This window comes from Muscardinus avellanarius (assembly GCF_963383645.1).
Source record: "Muscardinus avellanarius genome assembly, chromosome: 14".
Taxonomy (NCBI): Eukaryota; Metazoa; Chordata; class Mammalia; order Rodentia; family Gliridae; genus Muscardinus; species Muscardinus avellanarius.
Genome location: NC_137800.1, coordinates 75,088,167 through 75,102,234, shown reverse-complemented (window position 1 = coordinate 75,102,234; position 14,068 = coordinate 75,088,167). Strand labels below are relative to the sequence as shown.

Genomic DNA, 14,068 nt, shown 5'->3' with positions numbered 1-14,068 from the left:
CCAGAGGTAGAAGGGCTTCCAGGAACCCCAGTACCACCAAAAAAAAACAACAAACAAACAAACAAACAAAGCCAGCCTCGGCCACTGAGTGAGGCTATCAGCAATTTAGTGAGACTCTGTTTCCAAATAAAATATAAAATATTTCTGGGAGTATAGCCCAGAGGTAGAAAGCCCCTGGGTTCCATCCCCAGTGACACACACACACACACACACACACACACACACACACAGCACACACAGTCTGGTGATATAGCTCAGTGGTAAAATACTTTCCTCTTATGCAGGAGACTCTAGGTTCAATCTCCAATACAAGAGGGAAAAAATTAGAGAATACTTTCCTATGTATGTATTTCTTGCTTTTGTCATGTGTTGTGCATGGACTAAACGGGCTTCCCTAAGAAGCTGTTTGAAATGCTTTTCAGGACAATTTAGGGGGCAACAGCCAGACCTCTATGATAGCCACCATTAGCCCAGCAGCCGACAACTACGAGGAGACCCTCTCCACATTAAGATACGCAGACCGAGCCAAGAGGATCGTGAACCACGCGGTTGTGAATGAGGACCCCAATGCCAAAGTCATCCGAGAGCTGCGGGAGGAAGTCGAGAAGCTGAGAGAGCAGCTCTCGCAGGCCGAGGTAAAGCCAGCGCGATGCCCCCTGCTCTGGGAGGTCCCTGACCGCGGGTCTGAGTGGGGAGGACGCGCTCACTCGCAGTTCCAGGTCGTCTGCATGCGAGGCCCCACGTCAGTGCTGACTGGCATCTGCTCAGTGCTGAGCACCATGGCGCCCAGGACGAGCGATAGAGGACTTCTGTCCTAGCAACTTGCAGTCAAGGAGGCAAACGAGACGAATCCTGTGCCTGCCTTATTGTCTTCAGTAGATCTCCTGGTCTTTGTCCTTCCCATGGACAATCCTGAGACCCAAGTGTACTGCCTCAGTAATATCATAGCCTGTGTTTCCACAGGGTTATGCAGTTTCCATAGAAGTGAGGTATCATCTCTGTGCTCAGTCACAAAGATGGCACCATCATGGATATTTGGCATTGGGAATAATTCAGAAATCTCTTTTCACCTTTTCATCCACACCAGCCTCTGGCAGGTGACAAAATATTTTTACATTGTTACCATCTTTTCTTGGCTTCCCCCAAACTTTAGTAACCACATACTCTTACACATCAGCATTATTCTTTGCAGATTGCTGAATGAGGCATTGTCTCCTTTGAAATAGGTGAGGAAGCCGGGCGTGGTGGCACACGCTTGTAATCCCAGCCTTCGGGAGGCCGAGACAGGAGGATCATGGTTCACAGCCAAGCTCAGCTATTTAGTGAGGCCTTCTGCAACTCAGTGAGACCCTGTTTCAAAATAAAGAATAAAAAATAGGGCTGGGGGTATAGCTCGGAGGTAGAATGCCCCTGGGTTCCATCCCCAGTACCATAAAAGAAAAAGAAAATAGGTGAGGAGACTGCGGTGGAGGTCCCTTAGCTGATGTCACGTGCTTTCTCAATCCAGGGCTTAGGCGTGACTCCACGCTCTGAGTTCATGTGCCTTGATGTTCTTCTGGCCCCACTTTAATTGGGACAGTGTTATGCTGTAGAGTAGGAGGAGTATGAGTGCTCATATGCCAGCCACTCTTCAAATAATCTTTAGCAACATTATTAAATCAAAAAGTAATCACCGGAAGACAAAGTAAACACCAAGGTTGGTGACCTTGGCATTGCAGTTTAACTATTTCTTTATGTGCCTTTGTGTTCTTCCAGACTGGGGGGGCTCTTGAAGTCCAGGAAGCTGCATTTTGTTAATTTTTTCATCCTTAACTCCTAGTTCAGGATCAATACCATAAAGCACTTAACGCATAGTAGGTGCTCAAGAAGGCATTGCACATAGTTAAGTTGCTAGTTTATGTTTTATCATAAAGCATAACTGCTTCATTGCTGCCAAGAAAGGCTTACAAAACACCAGAAAAACTGATATGCTAGTAAAGTTTGATCACCATCCTAAGAGAGAAGTATAATGGTTCTCAAATTTGTGTGTAGGTGGATTTTCTACTTCGTCTTCTTTCTGAATTTGCATTTCCACTGTGACCACATTATTTGGGTCAGAAGTCTAGAGTGATATCTGGCCAGAGGAAAGAGAAGAGGAACCACATGAGTTCACCTAGGCTCTCCATGTGTTTTACCACTGAGGTTCTGTTAATGCCCTGAGGCCCCAGGATGCTCAGCCAGCTTCGAGATACCACAGTTTCAGCCTCTCGTCTACGCTCTGCCATCTTTCTTGTTCATAGGGCTTTACTCTGTAGAGGTTTCTGATACCATAGGGTGTCAAAGCAAATCATTGCCAAGAGAAGCCCCTTTCCTAGTTCTTAAGCTGCTGATATCTCTATTGGACCCCTGGATTATTCTTAGTGAACAAATACAGAGGGAAACTATAGCCCTGTAACCAGATGTCCTGCTTCCAAGTGAATAATAAATCTGCTAAATGTCTTACTGTCTATGGAGAAGATTAAAGATCCCAGATTCAAATTTTAAAATAAATGAAAAGAATCTTTACCTTTCTCAGAGTAGAGTAAGATAGCTGGGACATTTCTTGGTGATGTGTGTTGCTCTCTGTCTTATTGAAAAAGAAATATGTTTAAGTAACCTTTTTTCCTACTTTGATATTTTGAAGATGAATGTCAGCATCTTTTAGGTCTTTGAATGTGAAAATTAGGTAAGATGGACAAGATGACTCCATTGTAATCGTGTGATTTTTTTTTTTAATCTTGGAATCAGGAACAGCCTGGTCTCTTCCCTTTTATGTGATTAACAGATTGGGACAGGTCCAAATCCCACCCTGACAGTGTGAGACTCAACTGTTTGCCAAAGACTATTGACCCTTCCTTCAGAAGGACCTATAGACACCACAGTATGTGTCTTGTGTGTAACACTGGACAGATTTGGGAAGTCACATGTCTCTGATTTTATTTTAAAGGCCATGAAAGCCCCTGAGCTAAAAGAGAAGCTTGAGGAGTCTGAAAAGCTGATTAAAGAACTCACGGTGACATGGGAAGAGAAGCTGAGGAAGACAGAAGAGATCGCCCAGGTAGCCCGACAGCTGAGACCTGAATATTGTCATGCTCATGGTCGATTGTTTGTCTTTTCTGTGCCACCACTTGTCATCTTCAGGAAGTCTGCAGGGTCTCTTCCTGCTGAACTAGAAACTGCAGTGATCATACACACTTCATGTCTGTTCAACAGTGTGCAGTGTGGTCCATTCACTGGCTAGAAGTGTGAGGTGGTGTGTAAGCGGGGATGGTTATAGCTGGTGTTCTCAGTACCTGCTCTTCCCATGGCAGCCAAAGCCTGTTTCGTGACTTTCAGATCAAATGCCAAAACGTGAGACCAGAATAAATTATAACAAATGTATAACACACAATTTGGCACAGAATTGATAACAAATACAGCAATCATTTATTTCATTGTGAATCTGCAGCTGTGTGTGTGTGTGTGTGTGTGTGTGTGTGTGTGTGTGTGTGTGTGTGTGTTATGGCTCTTTGCTGTGCATTTCATCAACATTTTAAACCTACTAACCACATGGAAATATTGGACCATCCCAATCAAGTGGCTTAAAAGTAATTACTAGAACCCTGGTACAATCTCTGCTTACATTTCTAATAGATAAGATACACACACACACACACACACACACACACACACACCTCCATCCCTAACCCTCTTACATCACCATATGTGTCTCTATAGCACTTAACCCCATTGGAAATTTAATTTTAAAAAAATGTTTTTTGGTTTTACTGGGGTGTAACCCAGGGGCTTTTCTACCTCCTGACTATACTCCTATGCTTTTTGGAATCAGGGTTTCACTAAGTTGCTGAGAGCCTCACTAAGTAGCTGAGGCTGACTTGGAACCTATGCGATCCTTCTGTCTCAGCCTCCCGAGTTCTGGGATTACAAGCGTGCGCCACTCCGCCCAGCTTTGGAAATTTAATTTTTGGTTTTTTTTTGTTTTTGTTTTTTTTTTTTTTGGTGGTTCTGGGGATGGAACCCTTCTACCTTCAGGCTACACTCCCAGACCTATTTTTTATATTTTATTTGGAAACAGAGTCTCTTAAGCCAGCGAGACTGGCTTCGAACCTGTGCGATCCTCCTGTCTCTGCCTCCCAAGTGCAGGGATTACAAGCGTGCGCCACCACACCCAGCTGGAAATTTAATTTTTCACTTTTCTATTTTATATGATCTATATCCTCTCACTAGAATGTATGTTTCTTTGAAAGAAGAGACTTTGTTTTCTTCATGGTTATATCCCAACCCTAGATCAGTACCTACCACTTTATAAAGTTTATTAGATATATCTTGCATGAATGAATGAACAATGAATTTAAAGCCTTTAACATAAGGTCCCAAAGTGCACTTCTAGCTCCATCTCCCAATGCCTTTCCCTACTTGCTAGGGCTTCCTGTCCTCTGAGAGCATCCATTATACCCAGAGTCTATATGGTGCTTTTTTTTTTTCTTCAATAGTAGGAATGGAACCCAGGAACATTCTACGTCCAAGCTACACCCCCAGCCCTATTTTCTACTTTTTATTCTTTATTTTGAAACAGGGTCTGAGTTGCACTCAGCCTACCAAATGCCGGGATTACAAGCATGCGCCACCACGCCTGGCTTGCATGTTGCTTTCCTGTGCCCTGTCTTTGTCTTGCTACTCCTCCATTTCTTCTTGTTGGAATTTTCATGCTTCAAGAACCATCTCAAACATACTGTCTTCCCGCAGCCTTTCCTGGTCTCTTGACCCATCATAATCTCCCTCGTTGGAAGCCTACAGCACTTTGTACCCCTCCGATGGCACAGTGCTGTCCTCTCTTGGATTCTACTTATATGGTCTTGTCCCCTCCACCAGGCCAAGATGGTGTCTGGTTCACCCATGATGCCCCATTACATCGTTACAAGATCGCACTCCATACAGGCTTTCAGTAAACTTGGTTGAACAGAGTAGCGTATGTCATTCTATTGGCATTATCCCCAGAAACAGTGACTTCCTCTTTCCGTGGATATTTCTTGTGAATAGAGAAACAAATAGAGTCCCCCGTTTTTGTCTGCTCTTGTGCCCAGGAACGACAACGGCAGCTGGAAAGCATGGGCATTTCCCTGGAGACATCTGGCATCAAGGTGGGGGATGACAAGTGCTACTTAGTCAACCTGAATGCGGACCCTGCCCTCAATGAACTCCTGGTCTATTATCTAAAGGTGAGGATATGTAAATACGTAGCTGCAATCCTGAACCGCTCAGGTACAACTCACAGTTGAACCTGGACACCCGTCTCTGATTTTGCTTTTGCATCCAACTTACCCCTCATTTAAAAAAAAAAAAAAAAAAAAAAAAAAAAAAGACAATGGGTAGAGCAGTCCCTGGGATACTGAGTGAAAACCATCTCTTATTTCACCTGGAGCTGGACAGCTAGCTGGCCTGATTCCCTCTGAGTGCTGGCTTCAGAGGGGCCCAAGCGGGCAACTAAGGGTGGTCAGGGGAGCCCCACCTTTAACACATGGCCCTACATGTGAGGTTAAGGATTCTGAGAATATCTTGATCCCACCACAAAGATGCTGAGAAACCCTAAAAGTTCTGTTCCACCACTGAGTAATTCTAAGGAGAACTCAAAACAAACATGAGCCTGAAATCTTGACCCTTGTGCTAAACTCGACAGCAAAGTTCTTCCAGGTCTGTCCATTCTCAACCCATGTCCATAGCCCGGTGTGATTGTACACGGTTGTAATCCTAGTACTGGGGGGGCTGAGACAGGACGATCACAAGTTTGAGGACAGCCTCGGCAGGTCGTGAGACGCTCATCAACCTAGTGAGCCCCTGTTTCCAAATAAGAATTAAAACTGGGCTGGAGCTGTATTTCAAGAGTGGAATGCCTTTGGGTTCAATCCCCAGTTTCACAAAATAATTAAATAAACAAACAAGCCCACATTCTTAAGAAAGGACTTTTGGTCCTATACTTACTCACCAAGTGCAGCCTCTCAGAGTTGGCTCGCTGTCCTCAGGACGCACACTGACCACTTGGACAGGTGATTGCTGCTGTTCTTAAATATTTTGGCTGTGGGACCCATTTATACTCTTAGAAAGTATCAAGGACTCCAGAGAACTTTAGGGTACCTAGGTTACATCTCTGTTTATTGCATTAGACATTAAGACAGAGGTCATTTCTTTTTTATTTTATATTTTAATATGCTTTCTCAAGACATTTTAAAATGCAAATGTAAACAAGTACATAGCCGATAGTCTTCAGAGCTACAGCACTGTCACACATGGTGTAGTCTCCAAAATCTCCACTGTACATGCGTGAGAAAATGAGAGCAGAGGCAGGTAACGTTTTAGTGTTTTTACTGAAGTAGTTTTGAGCTCATGGGCCTCCCTACAGGTTCTCAGCGATGCCAGGAGTTCTCTGAGTACAATTTTAGAACCTCTGGCTTCTTTTGTTCAATAAGAAATAAGGCATTTGTTTGCAACAGGGCACCTGATTGACAGTGCCATGGGGTACCCCAATTGGTACCAGGTATTCAGCTGACCATCAATCAGTGCATATTTAATCACACATGCACACCCACACACAGACTCACCATAAAAATATATGTGACAGTATTGAAATAACTGTCAAGAAATGGAGACCTGGGGTCTTGAAGGCAGCTCAGTTTCTGTTCACATACGTGTATTTCTATTTTTTTTTTATTATTGTTTTTTTTTTTTTTTTTTTTTTTGGTGGTACTGGGGTTCCTGGAAACCCTTCTACCTCCGGGTTACATTCCCAGACCTATTTTTATTTGGAAACAGGATCTCTTAAGCCAGCACAGCTGGCTTCGAACCTGCGCAATCCTCCTGTCTCCGCCTCCCAAGCACGGGGATTACAAGCGTGCGCCAGCACACCTGCCTAATGTATTTCTTTCTTTTTTTTTTTTTAGTGAGATGTTGTCTTTTTTTTTTTTTTTTGATGCATTACAGTCATATATCTTAATGGAGTACAAGATGGTAGAAGATGGTAGAGGCATACATGCACACATCACTCATTTAGCCCTTCCCCAACCTACATGTATTTCTCAATGTAGAGGGAGTACCCACTTGTGAAAGGTACATAGACACTTTGTTAAGGAATCCAGTCTGCCTAGTGAATATAGAATGCAATGGAGAATACTCTAGAATTGAAGCAAGAAGCCTCAGTCTTCTACAAACCTTTTCCTTTGATTTTCTCCAGAGATATAAATTTGGTACAATAGTCCCTGAATTAATGAAAATCTACCGACAGACACTTAAGATCTGTTCACTTAGGAAATGATTAAGGGGTAAGGAATTGCTTCTGAACTTTTTTTTTTTTTTTCAATACTTGGGTTGGAACCCAGAGGCATTCTACCTCCAAGCTACATCGCCAGCCTAATTTTTTATTCCTTATTTTTGAAACAGGGTCTCACTGAGTTGCAAAGGGCCTCACTAAGTAGCTGAGGCTGTACACGAACCACGCTCCTCCTGTCTCAGCCTCCCGAATGCTGGGATTACAAGCGTGCGCCACCACGCTCGGCTTGAAGTTTTAACTTTTGGAAAAATGTACTTAGGAGGCTGAGAAGAAGGATCATGGCTTCAAAGCCAGCCTCAGCAAGACCCCCTGCAGCTTTGAGAGACCTTATTTCAAAGTAAAATAGGACTGGGGATGTAGCTCAGAGGTAGAACACCCCTGAGTTCAATCCCCAGTACTACAAAAAAAAAGACATTTTCTCTTTTGCATAGGGAAGTATTATTTCCATCACTCTTACAGATTCCCTGAGAAAAACAAAGGGAAGACAGAGTTTGGGCTGCTCATAGTTTCAGAGGTTTCAGCCCAGGGTCTGGTGGGCCCGTGGGCCTGTGGTGTGAGGCATCACATCGTGGTGGGGAGCACAGGGTGAGCGAGAAACACTCCAGTGGGGTGTGGGACAGAGTCCCAATGCCCCTTCAAGGACACGCCCACTAGTAGCCTCCTTTCTCCAGCCAGGCCCCGCCTCCTCAAGTCTCCACCCCCTCCCATAGCACCACCAGCCGGGACCAATTTGGACTCCAGGGGACAGTTTGGACTCCAGGTCCAAACTGTAACCATTGTCACAATGATTAAATAATTTGTAGAACAATATAGTAAAAACTGCTTATGACTAAATGGAATGAACGGGAACTGAACCACCAGTAGTTACCATTTTTGTATGTCTAAGGTTCAGAGTACTTAAAGCCATACCAGTCTATTCATCATGTAACTCATCACCTTCAGTACTCTATATAACATTGGTATTAGAAACACAGCTATTTTAGCATTGAGAAAGCTGTATATGTGAAGGGCCGGGTGTAGCTCAGTGGTAGAGCACATGCTCAGCATTTGTAAAGGCCTGGGTTCAAACCCCAGCACCAAATTAAAAAAAAAAGTTACAGCTATTAAACTATGGCTTTCCATGAAACTGCTTTTTAAGTTCTTTAATTTAGCTATTTTCAAAACACTTTTCACAGTTAACTTGGACAATCCTTGACAGAATTCTGTCACACAGGTAAAATAGATATTGTCCTGGATTCTCTTCCCTTCTCTGTAATAAAAAGAAAACGAAACTGATGCTCAGAGGGAGAAATTCTTCATCATCACTTAAATAATAGTCAGGCATGGTGGCATACGCTTGTAATCCCAGTACTTGGGAGTCTGAGACAGGAGGATCGTAGGTTCACAGCCAGCTTCAGCAACTTAGTAAGACCCTGTTTAAAAAAAAAAAATGGGCTGGAGATGTAGCTCAGAGGTAAAATGCCCCTGGATTCAATCCCCAGTTCCACAGATAACATTAATAACAATCAGTCAAGTCAGAATTGGAACCCAAAATATTCTACTGTCAAGTCCAGTTTTCTTGCCAGGCATGGTGATGCATGCTTGTAATACCAATACTTAAGAGGCTAAAACAGAATTGTGGGTTCATGGCCAGCCTCAGCTACTTAACAAGGCCCTCTGCAACTTAGTGAGACCCTGTTTCAAAATAAGAAGTAAAATAGAGCTGAAAGTATAGCTCAGAGATAGAATGCCCCTGGGTTCAATCCCCAGTACTACAAAAAAACAAAAGTCCAGCTTCCTTGTAATGAAACAGTCTGTAGTCCAGTATTGACTAGGACTTTTTTTTCTGTAGTGTTTAAACATTAAAAAAAAAAAAAAACCTTACTGTGGTAACTTTTTGACTTCTGTTGCTCTGGACATCTAACATGATTCGTTTAATATTGATGTGTCTCTGCTGCTGGGCTATTCAAATGGGTTGTAATAAACATTTGTTGAGTGACTTATCGGTGTGGGCTCTTGATTCTTTCCTAATGTGTTACTAGGATCATACCAGGGTAGGTGCAGACACCTCTCAGGACATCCAGCTCTTCGGTATTGGAATCCAGCCCGAGCACTGTGAGATAGATATTGCATGTGATGGAGATGTCACACTTACTCCAAAAGAAAATGCAAGGTAAGAGAAGTTGATGTGCCTTGCCTTGAGAACAAGCCTTGTGCCTTGTTTTTAGAAAGAGAACACAGCTGTTCATCTGCTTCAGTTGCATCAGCGTTGAGGATGCGCTGGGTCCTCAGGAGGACGGGCTTTCCGTTATAGAGACTGGTCCAGTAACATCTCAGAGCACTGTCTCTGTTGTTATCAGTAAAGCCTTAGTCACCAGAGTTGAAGTGTTCCTGTGAAGGAGCACCTCTCTGCATATGCGAGTTCCAGGTCTACTCCAAGGTCAGCTTGGAGCTTTAGAATCCTATAAAGAAGCCAGGCGTGGTGGCGCACGCTTGTAATCCCAGCATTCGGGAGGCTAAGACTGAAGGATGGCAGTTCGCGGACAGCCTCAACTACTTAGTGAGGCCCATCGCAACTCAATGACACCCTGTTTCAAAAAACTAAAAAATATAGCTGGGGGTGTAGCTCGGTGTACAATGCCCTTGGGTTCCATCCCCAGTACCATAAAAAAATAAAATAAAAATAAAAAAAATAAACCGAGTCCTATATATGTAGAAAGTAATTTATGGGAAATTTTAAATTCTATTCAGTCTTTTTCTCCAGCGAACTTCACCTGGCAGTCCTTTAACAAATTAACCTTTAATTATTTTGTGGTCTTAAGTTATCAGAAAAACTTTTTTAAATGAGTTATTTCTGTTTTTTCTTTCTTTCTTTTTTGTGGTACTGGGGATGGAACCCAGGGGCATTCTACCTCTGAGCTACACCCCCATCCCTATTTTTTACTTTTTATTTTGAAACAGGGTCTCACTGAGTTGCAAAGGACCTCACTAAGTATTAGCTGAGGCTGTCTGCAAACTGCAATCCTTTTGTCTCAGCCTTACAAATGCTAGGATTACAAGTATGCTCTACCACACCTGGCTCCAAATGAATTATTTCTTGAATATGTGTTTTTGGTTTTGCATGCATGCGCGTACTTGTGTACGTGTGTGCATGTGTGCGTGCGTGCGTGCGTGCGTGTGTGTGTGTGTGTGTGTGTGTGTGTTTATGTGTGTGTGTGTAGTGCTGGGATTGAACCAAGGGGCATTCTACCTCTGAGCTAAACCCTCAGTGCGATTTTATTTTTAACTTGGAAATATGGTCTTGTTAAGTTGCCGAGGGCCTTGCTACGTAGCCGAGTCTGGTCTCTAATCTGTTCCTGCTTCAACTTCCCAGGTACTGGGATTATAGGCACGCGCCACCATGCCCAGCTCTTGTTTTTGCAAATTTTAACACAGCAGCCTATCAACACTGTTTGCTGTCTCCATCAGAGACAGAAATTGTCAACCTCTGAGGGACGTGGTAACCCTTGCTCACTGCTGAGATGTGTGTTTCTATAACAAGTTCTGTCGTCGCTTCTTCAGATATTAGTTGGCGTAGCTGCGGAGAGGAAGTTCCTCTGGTTTTCTCTTTGAGTCCTGGGGTTGCATTCGTTACCGTCCCCCTGACCTCTTTTCTCGTGTTCTCCAGGTCCTGTGTAAATGGCGCTCTTGTGTGCAGTACTACCCAGCTGTGGCACGGCGACAGAATCTTATGGGGCAATAACCACTTTTTTAGGTAATGTGTTTGTGTTCTCTAACATTTTCGCATACGGTTTTCATCTACTTAAGTATAATACAAGTCGATTTTCTCTAACGGCGAGAAACCCCCTCCTCTCCCAGAATTAATTTACCAAAGAGGAAACGACGAGACTGGTTGAAAGACTTTGAAAAAGAAGCCAGTCCAGCCGAGCATGACGTGGATGCAGCCAGCGAGGCTTCCTCAGAACCAGACTACAACTACGAATTCGCCCAGATGGAGGTGATCATGAAAACACTGAACAGTAACGGTAAGAGCCGGGCTCCAAACCCCAGCGCCTGGACAGCAGCACATCTCAGGCCAGTCAGTGAGGAATAAGCGTTACGGATAAAGCGGTACCCTGAAACTTAGATACACAAAACCGCTTATTCCTTACACAGGCCATTGATGAGGGCACATGAAATGATTTGGGGGCATGGTCTCCTTCAGGTGTATTTCGGAACAAGGTCTCATTAGGTTGATGAGAGTCTCACTACTTGCCGAGGCTGTCCTTGAGCCTGGGATCCTCCTGTTTCAGCCTTCCAAGTACTGGGGTTACAAGCGGGTGCCACCACACCCGGATTACTTTTTGTTTATTTTGAAACAGAGTCTCACTAAATTGCAGAGGACTTCACTCGGTTGCTAGGCTGACCTCAAACCTGCGATCCTCCTGTCTCAGCCTTCCAGATATTGGGATTATAGGCATGCACCACCATGCCTGGCTCATTTCTGAATTTGCATGTGAAAATCTCCCCACAAAAACATGAATCCAGGAATTTTTAGTAGAATGTAGTGGGGTGATAAAAGTTACAGCATTTTACTATAAACTCAAATGGAAATTATATCCCAAAGAGACTTATTTACTAAATAAACACAGGTAACTTTGATTTTTTTAAAAATGGTAGGGAAAATGAATGATCTATACCCATCCTGTCTCAGATCGCTAAAGAAGAAAATCTCCTTAAAGTAATATTTCTCTATCACCCTTTCTAGAAGACTTTCAAAACTTATAGTAAAATTCTTCCTCACTGTGTCCAAAAGCCCATGTTCATTTCCCTCTTCTCTCTTCCTCTGTGTTTATATACACCTGTGTGCGTTCAATAAAATGCACACCAGAAACTTTCTTGCTTGCAGTTTTGTAAATCTGTCTCTTCATCCCATCTCCCAGTCTCCCAGTTCCTATTATTGGTGCCTGGGATCTAGAAAGCAGATAAGCAACTTTCTCTATCACCAGGCCAGAGGCAGCATTTCCGGAACCAGTACCATATTTCACAGATAAGGTGGGTCCTACATACATCCACCCTGAGCACCTGAGACAGCTAGCTTGTGGTATGACCCAAGCTCACTCTCCTCCTTCTCTATTCCTGGGGCATCTCAGGACCCCCAACCTGAGCCCAGGAGGACCTCGAGGACCCGAGGGCCCTGGGACAGGTGGCTACTACTGTCAGGGCGCTGGAGAGCATTTTTACTTTCACAATTGAGCTCTTCCCTTAAGTAGTGACTTTCTGTCTTGCCTGTTTGAAGTAGCCCATCAGGGGGCTTTGAGCGTGGTTGGAGAATTACCAGTCAGATCTCTGGCATATTAATTTGGGCATTCTCCCAAAAAGATTTCAACCTTTTTGTTCATCTCTTATCTATAGATTTTTAGTCTCAGGGGTCCTTTTTTAAATTATAAAAATGAGCCAGGCATGGTAGCTCACGCTTGTAATCCCAGCATTTGGGAGGCTGAGACAGGAGGAAATTGCAGTTCGTGGACAACCTCAGCTACTTAGTGAGGCCCTTTGTAACTCAGTGAGACCTTGTTTCAAAAAAAAGAATAATAAAAAAAAATAGGGCTGGGGGTGTAGCTCAGAGGTAAAATACCCCTGGGTTCCATCTCCAGTACTACATACATACATACATACATACATACATACATACATACATACGGGCGTGGTGGTGCACACTTGTAATCCCAGGGCTTGGGAGGCTGAGACAAAAGGATCACACAGGTTCGAAGCCAGCCTCAGCTACTTAGTGAGGCTCTCAGCAACTTAGTGAGACTCTGTTTCCAAATAAAATATAAAATAGGTCTGGGAGTATAGCCTGGAGGTAGAAAGCCTCTGGGTTCCACCTCCAGTCCCACCAAAAAGTAAATAAATAAAAATAAATAAAGCATAAAGAAAAGACCAGACTGTAAAGAACAAGTATAATATATTTATATAAAAGAGTCTAAACCCCCCCCCCAAAAAAAATAGAGAAAAGAAGTAATTTTACAAAAGAAATTTGGAGCCAGGTGTGGTGGTACATGTTTGTAATCCCAATACTTGGGAGATTAAGACAGGAGAATCACAGGTTCAAGGTCAGCCTCAATGCTTAGCGACACCCTGTTTTGAAATAAAAAATGAAAAAAGGGCTGGAGGTGTCACTCAGTGATAGAGAGCCAGCCGGGCATGGTGGCTCACGCTTGTAATCCCGGTACTCAGGAGGCTGACACAGGAGGGTCACAGGTTCGCAACTAGCCTCAGCTACTTAGTGAGGCCCTTCACCACAGCATAGTGAGACCCTGTTTCAAAATAAAGAATAAAAAATAGGGCTGGGGGTATAGCTCAGAGGTAGAATGCTTCTGGGTTCATGTCTCACTATCACCAAAATAGAGAGAGAGAGAGAGAGAGAGAGAGAGAGAGAGAGAGAGAGAGAGAGAGGAGAATGTTCCTGAGTTTAATCCCCAGAATTAAAAAAAGAACAAGTTTGATCACTTCTCTCTCTGAACATGAAGGTATTTAGAGGAGGCACTGGCTCTTCCCTACAAGTCCGGCTTTAGTCCACCCCACCGCCCACCAAGTCCAAAGCTAACTTTTCATCATCAGCATCACTTCCGTGGGTCATTTAACAACACACCTGAGCAGAGAGTCTCCTGCAAGTGATTTTGGGGGAGCCCATGTGGTTATGTGCCATGCAGTCTGTGACGGGAGGGCATGGTTTCCAAGCTCCAGGTAGATGAAGGCCCATTTGAA

General features: G+C 43.7%; 1 protein-coding gene across 1 annotated transcript in view; it reads left to right on the top strand.

Moving 5' to 3' along the window:
• Nucleotides 1–14,068, top strand: part of KIF13A (kinesin family member 13A) — a gene marked incomplete at both ends in the record, with an annotated part of 250,691 nt that overhangs the window by 131,330 nt on the left and 105,293 nt on the right. Inside the window, 6 exons of the mRNA XM_080710284.1 lie at nucleotides 423–635; nucleotides 2,966–3,076; nucleotides 5,103–5,237; nucleotides 9,361–9,491; nucleotides 10,986–11,072; nucleotides 11,177–11,343. Coding sequence (XP_080566410.1) covers nucleotides 423–635; nucleotides 2,966–3,076; nucleotides 5,103–5,237; nucleotides 9,361–9,491; nucleotides 10,986–11,072; nucleotides 11,177–11,343 — 844 coding nt within the window. The remainder of the gene's footprint in view (nucleotides 1–422; nucleotides 636–2,965; nucleotides 3,077–5,102; nucleotides 5,238–9,360; nucleotides 9,492–10,985; nucleotides 11,073–11,176; nucleotides 11,344–14,068) is intronic.